General features: G+C 33.3%; 1 protein-coding gene across 3 annotated transcripts; it reads right to left on the reverse strand.

Moving 5' to 3' along the window:
* Positions 1-9,099: 9,099 nt before the first annotated feature.
* LOC142627051 (pentatricopeptide repeat-containing protein At4g19191, mitochondrial) lies at positions 9,100-13,653 on the reverse strand. 3 transcript variants are annotated; one of them, XM_075800843.1, is made up of 3 exons: positions 13,434-13,602; positions 10,283-11,182; positions 9,100-10,009 (listed from the first exon to the last, which is right to left on the reverse strand). In XM_075800843.1, the coding sequence occupies exons 2-3, from the start codon at positions 11,109-11,111 to the stop codon at positions 9,135-9,137; spliced, it is 1,704 nt and encodes a 567-aa protein (XP_075656958.1). In that variant the 5' UTR covers positions 11,112-11,182; positions 13,434-13,602; the 3' UTR covers positions 9,100-9,134. The 3 variants fall into 3 exon arrangements, with proteins under 3 accessions (XP_075656958.1, XP_075656956.1, XP_075656957.1); XM_075800841.1 differs by having other exon boundaries at positions 9,100-11,182; positions 13,434-13,653; XM_075800842.1 differs by having other exon boundaries at positions 9,100-11,265; positions 13,434-13,601.
* Between the last annotated feature and the right edge of the window lie 333 nt (positions 13,654-13,986).

Genomic DNA, 13,986 nt, shown 5'->3' on the forward strand with positions numbered 1-13,986 from the left:
TTGGACATCGTCTGCATATCTTGCAAGTGGGTTTATTGAGATACTTTATAAACTAGATCTGATGGGTATTGCTTTTAAAACTGTTGAGGCATGATCATATGTTGTGAATATATATATATATATATATATATATATATATATATATATATATATATATATATATATATATATTTGGCATAGAACTTGTACAAATGAAATTGGATGAGCTTGTGGAAGATGTTATGAATTTCGACATCAACAAAAAATCGATGGATGATAATCGTAGTCATAGTCAGGATTAGTCTACTGTTTGCTCCAATTCTTTCAATATTGATACTTAGCAGTTGGCGAGTTCCAAGGATATTATATTTTTGTTGAACTATGTTATTTCATTTTTGTTAAACTATGTTATTTTGAATTTGGGTTGAAGTGCGTGCACTTCTTTTAGAGTATAAAAAACTTACTTCTAGATGAATGTTATAATTTTGTTGAACTATATTATTTTGAATGTGGATTGAAGACTTGAAGTGTATTTGTTGCTTTTGGGATGTAAAAAAAATTATTTCTAGATGGATGTTATTTTAATATTATGTAGGTTGAAATGGGTTGTGTTACATTCGTGTCAACCCAATATGACTCGTTTATTAAGCGTGTCAAATGGGTTGGGTCAGGTCAACCCACCTTACTAATAGGTCAGGCTAAGGTTGAAGGATCATGACACGATTATTAAATAGGTCGAGTTAAGGTTGGGCCATTTAGTCAAATATCCCTACCTCGACACGACACAAACCCGACTCGCTAACCCAAATTGACACTCCTATGTGACCATGTTTATATATATTGTGCTTATCTTTGATATATGTATATGATGATGTATGTTTTTTTTTACCTACCTCTACATGTGTTGTTTCCTTTCTATCTTTATACACATGCTTTCTCTTTATTTGTATGCAATCTTTTATTTCTGTTTCACACTAAGATGCATTGATGAGTTTTGTTTAAAGTGTTTCAAAAATATAAGTTGTCAAAGTCTTCCTTGCTATGAACTCTCTTCTTGAAAAAAATTTCAAGAGTTTCTGCTAGGATAGATTTTATTATATTCAACAAATAAATATAAATTGAGTGATTTAAGACTTCTCTCATATGTTCATTTGTTTGTAGTGATTTTGTCACGGATTGCCAAAATGGGAGATTGTTAGGACATATGTGATTCAATGTTAGGAACATATGTCACTATTTTATGTAATTAGCTAATCCTTTGACAAAACGCACTTTACTTGTATTTGGGTAAATCTAGGATGTGTTTAATATTTCAAAGAACAAGAGTTCAAGTCTAGTATTGGAGCCATGCAAATCTGTCCAAGAAACAAGTGAAGAAGTGTTAATTCATTAAAGCTCGACAGCTGCTCGATAGATAGCTATCTATCAAGATCTTGACAGCTAGCTCAACAGCTGTATCTATCGAGCTTTACGAAATTCAGATTTCCAGATCTGATTTTTAGCCCATACTAACATGTATGTGTAGGGTTTTTTTTCTCACAACCCTAGACATATATAAGGCTTATTTTAGAGGCCGTCACATAAGAGAATACAAGGAAAACATATGCAAAAGGTGACCAATTCCTTATTCTTTCTGAAAAAAGCTACTACGTCTTTGCGCCTTAGGGTTTTGTAACCAAGTGCTTCTTGATCTTCATTGTTGATGAAGTGAAGAACTTTGCAGCCAACATTCTTCTTCCTCAAGTGAGACAAGTACTAGGATTCATGCAAAGAAGTTAGTCACGTACTGGGATCCGTGCATCAAAAGGGTGTCGTTCATATATTGAAGAGTTCAGAGGTTCTGAAGCGATAGAAGGTTTCTGCTGTAAGTTCTTCTACAGGAATTGTAGAATCTAGGGACAAAGGTTTTGTACTAGATCTGAAACCTCTCTTTACTATAGTGAATTGCTCTTCGAGAAGGTTTCCCCCTAGGTTTTTTACTATGAAACTAGTTTGTTTTATTGGTTTTCCTAGGTCATCATATTTTGTCTTATTTATTTTTCTGCTGCATATGATTTTGACATGATTTTGATATTTGTTTGTTTTAACAAGTTTTATTCATAATAAATCTATTTAACAATTTGGGTTTAAAACTTGTTAATTTTAGTAAGTAGGGTCTAAATTTCCCAACAATCCCCTCAATTTTCATCTCCTGAATATGATATTCATCTTTATCATCCCTCTGCTAATGATAATTAAGTCTAATTTATTCCCAGGATATGAATGGAGTGAAGACATTAGCTTCAAAGTCCCAATATATATAATTCAATAGTTGAGGTGGAAAGATTTGAGCCCTAGATATGTCGTTTGAGCTATAATGTAGTTTTTTTTTTTTTTTTTGACAAAAGCTATAATGTAGTATTTTATATGCTTTGATCACATAAAAGGTGCATCCAACGTAGGTTTTTTTTTAATAAGTGATGGAATTCAGTGTGCATGCTACGTGCAATGTGACTTATTAAAAACCAAAAAAAAAATACTTATGTTTGTCAAAAGGAACTTTGGGATTTTTTATTTTTTATTTTTGAAAAGCAAATAATGGTAAAATATGAGAGAGAGAGAGAGAGAGAGAGAGAGAGAGATAAGGCTAGGACCAAAAAAATATACATATCCGCAAATATACAAAATAATAGTTCTAGTATTCATTTATTGGTGCTAGCCTCATCTTTTCCTCACTATATTGGAGTCTAGAAAAAAAATTATGAACCACACAAATTGCCACATCATACCATCAAGTCCATGTAATACGCTCAAAGCGGTCAATTACATACAAGATATTACATGCTACTTAGTGTGTCCCACTATCAATATTCATAGGTCAATGGAAATATTCCAAGTGTCATTGAATAGAAATTATTACCAAAAAAAAAATTAATAGCAAATCACATGTCAACACATGTTGATATTTTAATTTAAGTGACATAAGTAATCTAAATAAATGTTGCCATGTGTTATTTTAAATTAAGACATTTTCGCTATTAACCACTGCACACCCTTGGTGCGATAGTCACTCCACAAGTAAAAGTACTTGTGAGGTGTGGGGATCAAGGGCTAGGGTTCAAGTCTTCAGAAGGGAGCTTCACACATATATACACATAGATTAGGCTAGAGTAGAATTTCTATCTTGTATAAAAAATAAATAAATAAAAAGAAATTTTGGCTATTCAAATGACATCGTGTGTCCCTTGGAGAACAATACTTAAATCCCTCCATTTAAATTATGACACGTCGCCATCAAAGTAGTTCATGTGCCATTAAACATTCTCAAGATGCCTATAAATAGAAGCTCTCATGAGTCTCATAGGAGCACATTCGAAAGTCTTGAAACTCTGTAGAATATTCAAAGAACATTCATCCCTCAAAGCCTTGAAGTTCTTCTGGAAACAAGCTCCAAAGCCTCTTAAGCCTCCAAGAATTTCAACTTTTGAAACACTATCAAATTAAGCTCCAAAACCCTAAAGAACTTCTACATCCAGATCTTCAAATACAAAGAACATTGGAAGAAATTTTTTTGAAGTCATCCTTCAAAGTCTTAGAGTTCTAATTGAATCAAGCTCCAAACCCTCAAAAAACTACAAAAGACTCCAAATTAGTGAAATTCTACGAATTCAAGCCTCAAAGAACTTTCATTCCAAATCTTCAAAGACTATGAACATTCTCAGAATACACAAAGAATGCAAAGAACAAAAATTCTCTAATTAGTAATTGCACATCCAGAGATTCATTGCAATCTTGTTTTGAAGAGCGTTCAATCCACTTTTCGACCAAAATAGAATATTTTGTGTTTGAATCAAGATTGCGCTGGCACAATACTTGAAACATATACTTTTTCATGCAAATCAAATCAAATGATTATTATGTTGCAATATAATCTAGTTACAGAGAATTGTAACCACTTATTCAGCAATACAAAGATACATTTGTGAAACTATTTTTAATTGTTTGATTTCCAAACTTAAAACTTTGTATTTACATAAAGTTTGCAAATATATAACATCATTGAACAAACGTGAAAACTTCAAATTGGGATAAATGGAACAAAAAAAAAAAACCCTCTTAGCACTAATTGTTCTAGTGTTCTTGAACCAATACAAGGAACTTCCAAAATTCAACAAATACCACTTTTAGATTTTGATTTTTATATTTTTGTTACATTTTTTGTGTTTTTAACGGTGAAAGTGAGAGGTGGGTTACGGAAGACTAACAAAGGTGAAATCTAACGAAGGTGAACTCACAGGTCTTACCACAAGTGGGTTTACTATAATTTGCCTTTTATTTTATATTATTTTAAGATAAAAATACTTATTGGTCCCTCTTAGTTTTGTTCCCTTACATTTTGTGAGTGCACCGCCTTGCAATTGCAAGTTGCATGGTCCGCTTTCTCTTTTCTTTAGGAGCTGTCACCTAGTTTAGGTTCAGGAATCAAAATGGGGGTCTACGTATCAAAAACTAGGTCTGGAGTTAAGATGCAGGAATGAGAAGATGATAGGCACGTAACCCCACCTGACTTATGGGCCGGCCTCTACTAATGTTGCTATGCCAAGTAAGAAAATTATCAACTATGCTCAACGTTCTAATCATGCATTAATTACACTAAAGAAAACACACAGTGCAAATATCTCATCACATCATGGCATAAAAGGAAACAAATTCAAATAAAAGCGACTAACTTTTAAATCAAGTCAAATCAATTCTTAACAGCCTAATTAATCAGCAATAAAATTAGAGAAATCAATTCATGCATTAAAAGCAAGACATCCTATTCTAAACATGCCAAATATATTATGGAGAAGTCAATTAGAGCAAATCATGGTTAGCAATTAAGAAATATCTTCTAACCTATTGAAGTCAAATAGAATAACTAAACATAAAATATATCAAAGAATCAAATTAAACAATTAAAGCACATATTCAACATTTTATGGGTTAAGATGCGTATGCAACTATGCATAGACGAGACTGAGTATACAGGTTTGCGAGCTTGTGTACATACCTTTTTAACTATGCGTGTGCATCTTGATACAGAAACACAATTACAAAATTATATTCCACGTTCGAATTAGCACATATTTTAATATATAAAGTCAGCCATTTATTGAGAACAAAATAAAATATGAAAATCAAAATTAAGAAATCGAAATCTACTCCTAAACATGAGTTATATCTAAAATTTACTCAAGAGCCACAAAACACAAAATAAAGCATGTTAATCAATTCATATATCTAATTATGTTTATTCAACTCTCGGCTCAAAATAAAATACAACACATCAAATTGAAAAAGGGAGAAATCAAATGGTAAACTTAAACATGAATAGAATCCAAAGTTACATAAGAACAACAAAATATAAACAAAGCACACTCATATTCATTCAAGCAAGATAATATTCATTAAGAGAGACTCGTCTTGCTTGAGGATCACAAGTTCAAAGCATATAACTGGCCCCTCACTGCCTACACAAAAAAATTCGAATGAGATTCAAAGGGATTAAAGGATTCAATAGCACTTGGATATTCACAACTCAAAATAAAAGATGTTCTTGAAAAGCTCTTTTCAAAAATAATTTCTTTATGAAAATAACTCTATGAGGTAGGTTTTACAGATTGAAATTTTGGATGTGAAGATTGTTCTTAAGAAAACAAGATTTTGATGGAGAACATAAGAAAATAATCTCTCCCTAATAGTATTGTCACAAAGGTTTTGAAAAATGAATTAGTTTAAGGAATGAAAACTAGTTTCTGCACTAAGACTACTAGAGAGAGGTTTTAAAGAACTAAAAAACGTGCACAGTGATGTGGTGTGCAGAAGATTAAGGGTCTGTTTGGATAGAACTTATTGTTGAAACTGAAAACACTGTAGCAAAATAATTTTTAAATATGTGAATAGTGCTGTGGAACCCATTTTCAATATTTTTTCTAAATAAAGTGCTTGTGGGTCTCATGAACAGTGCGTGAACAGTGCTGAATAGTAACTTTGTCTCCCACACAGTGTAATTACGTGCATGAACAGTACCGATTACCGTTCATAAGCGCTGAAAAAAAAAAAAAAAAAAAAAAAAAAGGCGAAAACGCAAACGTGACAACCAAAACGTGAATCCAAATGGGCACTAAAAGAGAAGAAGGTTTTTAGAAGAGTAGTGGTAAAAAAATACATTCTCTCTAGCATTCCTTGGATTGGAGGCATAAAGGTGTATTTATAGGTTGAAACTAGGGTTTTCGGAGTCTATTCAAGGGTTCTAGAGGCATCCTACAAAGATTGGAGTGATTGGATTGCTATATATGGAATTTTGTGACCTGGAAATCAAGCTAAGTACGCAGGTTGAAGCTTGTGTACGCAAGTTCACTTAGACCTACTTTCTTGACAACACTAATGTTCCAAATTCAAACAGTCATAACTTACTTATTTTAAATCCAAATTATGCAAAATTTGTGTTCAAATTGAATCCCAAAATTTCTACTTTTCAATGCAATGTCCCAAATTAAAAATTTATTTTATGGTTCAAATTTATGGTCAAAATAGTGAGAAAATGCCATTTTTCAACATCGTTTTCAAAGGCGATTTTAAGTGATTTTGAGTTGTGGTTACTTCTGAACTATCAAAATAACTTCAATTACCCTTGGTTGACATATGTTAAGCTCATAATTGGAGCCAAGGACTAAAGGTATTTAACAGTATAAAATGAGGTGTCTACACATTTCAAAACTTTCAATTTACTTTCACCCATTCATCTCCTTTATATTCTTTACCCGTTTATATTTAAAAAAAAAAAAAAATATATATATATATATAACAACAACAACAACAACAATGAATAGACACTCAAATTTTACTGCCTCCCCCAAATCTAGTAATGCCAAAACTTTATTCTTCCCTTCACTATTCAATCAAACCACCTGTAGACACCTTATTTTGTACCCATTTAATAAACTTTAGTCCTCAGTCCAAATGATGAGATTAACATGTCTACAAAAGGTAATTCAAGTTATTTTGATAGTTTAAAAGTAATCACAACTTAAAAGTATTCAAATTGGTTTGAAAACGATGCTGAAAAATGACCTTTGCTCATTATTTTGACCATAACTTTTGATCCACAATGAATTTTTTTTGTGATGTTTGTTTCATTGGAAAGTAGACACCATGGAATTCAATTTGAACATAAATTTTACCTAATTTGGATTTATATTGAGTAAATTATGACCATCTAAATTTGGGTCAACTAAGCAATCAAAATTAGGGTTTTTTAGGGAACATGTGTACACATGCCCGAGCATGCGTACGCACACTCATTTTCAAAACCTCATACCATCAACCTTTAGGAACTAAAGCCTCCCTCTTTGATGGGCCCGGCTCCTAGACCCTTGGGAACGTTTAAAACTCTCTAAATGAGTCTGAATACTCTAGTTTTAATATATAAATACAACCTTATGCGTCTAAACTCAAATGCTAGCTAAAGAGAGACTTTTTTTCACTAAAACTCATCCAAGAACACTCTCATCTCTGAATCTTCTACACTCACAGACACCAAGCACATTTTTGGTTCTTCAAAACCTCTCTTTATTACTCATTAGAGCAAAAACTATTGATCTCATTCCAAGAAATGTTTTTTAAACATTCTTTCTAAAGCTTTTTCAAGGACGTCTTTTTATTTTATATTGTGATTACCTATAAACTATTGAATCCTTTGATTCCCTTTATTATCATTGAATCTTGTTGTGTAGGCACTGAGAGGCTGGTTAAATATCAACCAAGTTGTGTTCCATAAGTAAGGTGAGTCTCTCTTCATGGATCTTCCTTAATTTGGATTTTTATAACTTGTGTTCTTATTGTTTTTAATTGATTTATATGTTATACATGCTTAGAAATATGATTTGATTTTTTTTTTTTTTTTTAGTTTTGATTTGTTGTGCCTCACTATATTTTGATTGGAGAGTTGAATGATTAGATATATTGATGAGCATGTTTTGATGTGTTAAGTGTTGCTCTTGTTTTTTGTTAGATCCAATGAATGTTTAGGATTAGATTTTGTTTTGTTTATCTTTGATATCTTTGTTGTTAATTTAGGTTGTTTAGTTTTGTATTAAAAGTATGCTAGGGTTTGTTAAATTGTTGTTTTGTTGTTGTTCTGAAACTGTGTTTTTTAGCGTGTATGTGTGTGCGTGCTTCATGAACCAAACATCGTACTATTACATTACAATAATGTACATCACATTAAGGTCACATTAAAAACATAACACTGTCAAGCCTTGCCTTATTCAAACTTGCCTTATTCAAACTGTTTGGCATCTTACTCACATCTTTCATCTACACCTACTATCCACCCACCTAAAACATAAAGACCAAATTGACAAATAAAAACAAGAGTAATGCTACAGATATAAACAATTTGACAACGTTTTCACACTAGATGAGTTGGCAAGTTTTTACTGATTCTCACCTAAGTTCACCATCACTTTTTACTACCCCGAACAATCTGCCACAGCAACAAGTGTCAAATATTTTGAATCTTTAGACTTTTAAGTAAAAATCTAAACGGAACTAATATTTATTTTTGCTTTCATATTAGATATTGGATCATACACATTATACTTTGGAGAACGTTTGATTCGCCATAATGTACCCTTGATATGATGTACATTACCTTAATATCACATACTCACGTTAAAGTGTTTGCCATAAGTAATGTAAAATCACCTCCATTTATGAAGATGGCGTAATTAAGGGAAGGTAAATATATTTTGTATTTTTAAATTATGGTAATATTAAAAAAAATTAAATAAACCAGACACCATAATATGACAATAAGGTAATATGCATCGCATCAAAAGTTTTGATAAATACAATAGAAGGCAAGTTTCATCATTTGTTTTAATCTATTTTATGATCTATTATAATCTTTACTTTTTAATATAAAAAAGTTGGTCTTACACGATGTACCTTCTGACACGTAACTTAAAATTTTGTTTTATTCATTTACATTTACCATCAATTTTCTTATTCAATTTTGATCATATATTGAAATATTTTCTTTAGTTGCTAGAAATGCTTCAATAAAATTATGTATAAATATTATTGGGAAGGAACTTTTCAGGAGAGAGAAGGATATATTATTCTTCTAGTCAACTTGAAAACAATGTGGCTTCACTGCAATTCATATCAACTTCATATGAAAGTGGTAATCTTGCTTTCTTCAAATGCAAATTTAAAGAATCCAACATCATATATATAAGCCTGCCTTCAGGATGATCTCTATGTTCAACTGTAAATATATGAGTCTTCCCTTTTACTTGAACGAGGCTTTGTCCAGGAGATTTTCTCACTTTGTTAGATTTCATCATTGTTCTTATTGCTGCAACCCCATCCCACCTTCCTTTTGATGCATATATGTTAGCCATCTCCGCATATGGAGCTGCCACCTGGGGCTCCAATTCAAAGAGACGATGTGACACATATTCACCAATCTTTACATTACGGTGAACCTTGCAAGCACCAAGCAATGCACCCCATATGCCTGCATCAGGCTTGATAGGCATGAGGTGAATGAACTCCAGTGCTTCCTTTAGTTTTCCTCTTCGTCCAAGAAGATCTACCATACAGGAATAATGGTCTACTCCAGGACATATATTATATTTTCTAGTCATCATACCAAAGTACTCCCACCCTTTCTCAAGCAAACCTCCATGACTACAAGCTTGAAGAGCAGCAAGAAATGTAATGTGATTTGGTTTCAATCCCAACTCCACCATTTGAGAGAAAAGGTTCAAAGCTTCTGTAAATTCTCCATTTAAAGCACAACCTGCAATCATAGTTGTCCAAGAGACAAGACTTCTCACAGGAATGGCATAGAAGAGCTCTCGAGCATCATTTAAACAACCACACTTTGCATACATGTCAATGAATGCATTGCAAATGATTAGATTATCTTTTAATCCATTTGAAATAGAATAGTTATCAATCCATTTTCCAAGCTCAAGTGCCCCTATTTGTCCACAACCTGAGATCAACGAAAGCACGGTAACTAAATCAGGTGTATCACCAGCGGCTTCCATGGCATTAAACAAGGTCAATGCCTCATTCATATCCCCCTTTTCAGCATAACCACTAATCATAACAGTCCATGAAACACAAGTTCTATCAGACATGCTGTCAAACAAAAATCTTGCAGAATCCACATCTCCACACTTGGAGTACATTGAGACAAGAGTATTGATCACACATATATAGAGATCACAACCCAATTTGATTCCATGAGAATGAATCAGCATACCTTGAAATAGTGCCTCCGGTTGCACACATGATGAAAGTAGACTAACAATGGTGCTTAAATCAGGTCTAAATCCTTCATGCAGCATGCATTTGTAATAATTAACAGCGCCAAAGAAATTCACAAAATTTGCACACCCTGCAATCATGGAGTTCCAGGAGACAACAGTCCTTGTAACTATGTCAATTTCGTTAAATACCACCTCTGCCAACCCAAAGTCACCGCATTTGGCATACGCAGCAATCCAAGTGTTCGCAACCAGAACATCAACATCTATGCCAATTTGAATTGCAAATGAATGAAGTGATTTCACCAATTTCAAACTCTTTGTATGCAAAACTGCCCGAGTTAACCCCATAACTGTAACCGAGTCAGGCTGAATCCCCGAAAACCTCATATCATGCAAAAGACGTGACACTCTATCAAGAAAACCCGATTGAGCAAACCCATGAAGTATTGCATTCCAAGAAGCCACATCCCTCATGGACATCCTCACAAACAAATTGTACGCATCATCTAACTCATTGCATTTGACATACATGTCAACCATTGCTGTCTGCACAAAGACATTGGACCAAAATGGTGATTTCATGACATGGCTGTGAATGATTTGGGAACATTTGAAATTAGAGACCTTGGTACACGCTTTTGCTAGAAAGGGGAATGTCCAATTGTTTGGTTCCACACCATTTTGCTTCATTTGACGGAAGAGAGTGAGGGCTTTGTGAGCATAACCATGGTTCACAGCTTCTCTGATGCTGAAGTTCCATTGACCGATGGTTGAGAAATTCAAAAACTGGTTGAGAAGGGGAGTAACAGGATGTTTGACCATTTCTCATAGTTTTGGTGGTGCAGGAAGATTAATGTGGAACACAACTGTGATGATGCACTTTCTCTTGGACCCTGCTTACAGCCATAGAACAATAGAATTAAAATGAATTCACATAGATAGAATTCCAATTAAAAGATTTGCAACTTCAATTCACCTGCGGGAAATGAACAGGAAATCAAAAAAATTGAATTCAATTAATTACATTTCAACATCAATGCTAATTTTATAAATACACCTTCTGATACTGAAATCAATACAGGTTTTCACAACATACTAATTTTGAAATACTATAATTTCATTAAAAATAAAAATAAAAAAAAGGTATGTTTGTGTTACTTTATTTTTTTTTTTTTTTGGGAAGGGGGGGGGTGGGTATGCATAATATTTTAGAGTCACATTTTTTTTATAGGTGCTTTAGTACTTTTACACAGCTTATTTTTTAAAACAAAAGAATATCTTTGGAAGCCCAAGGTTAAGGCAAAGCCCAAGAACAGGTATCCATAGTAGTAAATTAGGTTTTTCTATATCATCTTATGTCTTATTTGGTTATTCTAGGGACTGAGTATTTTTGTAATTCTGTAAATTTGTTGGGTATGGGCCATAGTTGTGGGCCGTGGATTTTATTGTATTCAAAAGTCTTATTTAGTTTATGAGACTTTATGTGTGGCCTTTGGCTTGATTCAATTAACGTTTAGTTTACTAGTCAAAGTAGTAGTCCTAATTTTATTAAAAGTTAAGAGTTACCATCTACATAATTGTGTTATTACAGTCAAGCAAGGAGTGAATCAATAAAATTTGAATTGTTTTAGTATTGAGGCATGTTACCCCTCTCTCTCTCTCACATTTGCTCACTGTTCACGTGCTCTTTCACAAATTGTCGAGAAATTCGATATCTATTTCTTCTGACCTCTTTTCAACCCTAAATCAAATCTTTCCACTTGCCTACAAAATTCTTCTTTATAAAAAATTCTAAAACCTGGACACACAAACCAACCCTCCCCCCCCCCCCAAACCTTAACCCACCACAAGCATTAAGCATATACAGACAACTCCCCAATTTGTTCTACATCAATTTGATACTAGACCCAAAATCATACTACAATTTCTCTGCTGAAATTTTTTCCCACCAACCACTCAACAAATTTCTCATCCAAGATAATATTAACTCAAAGAATTGAATTCCAGCTTTAAGCCTTTTGCTAAGACTATTAAGCTACAAAGAAGTGTTTGAATCAGTTGAACAAGAAGGTGAATTCCATAAAATACTCAAAGAATTATCCACTATGAAACAAAATTTGGGAAGGCTGTCAGCCGTTGTTCTTGATAAAATTTCTGTTGAAACCACCATTGATCAAGATTCAAGACCCTAAATCATTAAAATAATGTTTAGGTTCTGCCCATATGTTTCCCTCAAGCTCAATGTCTCTTTCTTCCTTAAATTCCAATGGACCAAGCACTAGCCAGGTGCCCCCACAGCAAACAGAATCCAATGTTGGGTTCAGACATTAAGATGCCAGCTTTATGAAAAGAATCAGCCTTATCATCCACCATTACTCCGGTCTCAAGAAGAAGATTGGTTGATATGGATAGGGATATTAAATTAGAAGTTAGTGATATATTTTTTTTTCTTTAAATCCCTTTTAGTAAACCCATTATAAGATCACTGTTAGTGATGATAATTCAAGTCACTTATTACCGACTATCAAAGACAACTGGTAAACTTTGTCACAACTCACAACACTCTTGACTCTACAATGCATACATAATCAGTGATTGGAAGATAGAGTGGTGTGAAAACTGTGACCCAAGAGGACCCAGAGTATTTGGATCCCCAACAGTGAATCTCATGCTGAATATTTAACTATGGATACATTCCCTTCACTAAGGGACTTATATTGGAGTGACCACTTACTTCTACAAATGATAAAATTTAAGAAAATTTCTTAAAACTATATTAATCCACAAAAATCACATTGATACGCCGCTTAATAAAGTGACAAAACCACAAAAGATAGCTATCAAAGTTTAGCGACATCACATGAACCTAGAACAAGGACGCTGATAATACGCCTCATATCATCCAACCCAAAATCTATCTGAGGACTTAACAAGGACAACATTTAGACATCAATTATGCAAAGAGAGTTGTTCCTTTTAGAAAGCAAAGTGTGCTTCTTTTTAATTATCACCACCATACAGCGGAAGAGAGAAATAAGTTTCTCATAATCAAGCAATCGGAAAACAACATCAGATATTTCGAAAAGAGACCAAATTAAAAATAGACAGAGAGAGAGAGAGAGAGAGAGAGAGAGAGAATTTTACTTGTCCGGACTTATATGTAACCACACGGCAGATCGGCTACAAGAACGTGGCGGCCAACACCAGGGCTGTAATGTGGGTGATTCACTTCAAAGCTGTCGCCCGTGGGCCTGGCTGAGCTCGTACCAGGCTTGGCCCTTGTTGAAGGAAGAGAGAGAGAGATGAGGCTCTTTGTGTGAGGAAAAGAAAAGGAACAAGAAGGAGGGTTAGACTTTTCGAGAGACATGGAAAATGTTTTACTTAACTTTTAATGGTCAAACAAAAAAAAAAAACATTTTGGAAAAATATTGTAATTTTTTATAATAATAAAAATACTGCAGATATAAACCTCCAGCTGCTTAAAAGAAGAAAGTGTCAAGTCTAGGGACTCCTTTTCAAACTTTCAAACTACTCAGGGTTTAAAAAATTAATAATATAAAATAAATAGAATTTCTAGGCTAGAAAACCCTCCAAAGACATGTGAGTATGTGACAAATGATTATAGCTGAATTGGTATATCACAGTTTTCAATAAAAAACTGTTATATAGTGAATTTTTATTAAAAAGTAAAAAAATG

Source organism: Castanea sativa, chromosome 3 (assembly GCF_040712315.1).
Source record: "Castanea sativa cultivar Marrone di Chiusa Pesio chromosome 3, ASM4071231v1".
NCBI lineage: Eukaryota > Viridiplantae > Streptophyta > Magnoliopsida > Fagales > Fagaceae > Castanea > Castanea sativa.

Excerpts from the sequence above, each read along its gene's own strand:
- LOC142627051 (XM_075800841.1), bottom strand. The coding sequence starts at position 11,111 with ATGGTCAAACATCCTGTTACTCCCCTTCTCAACCAGTTTTTGAATTTC.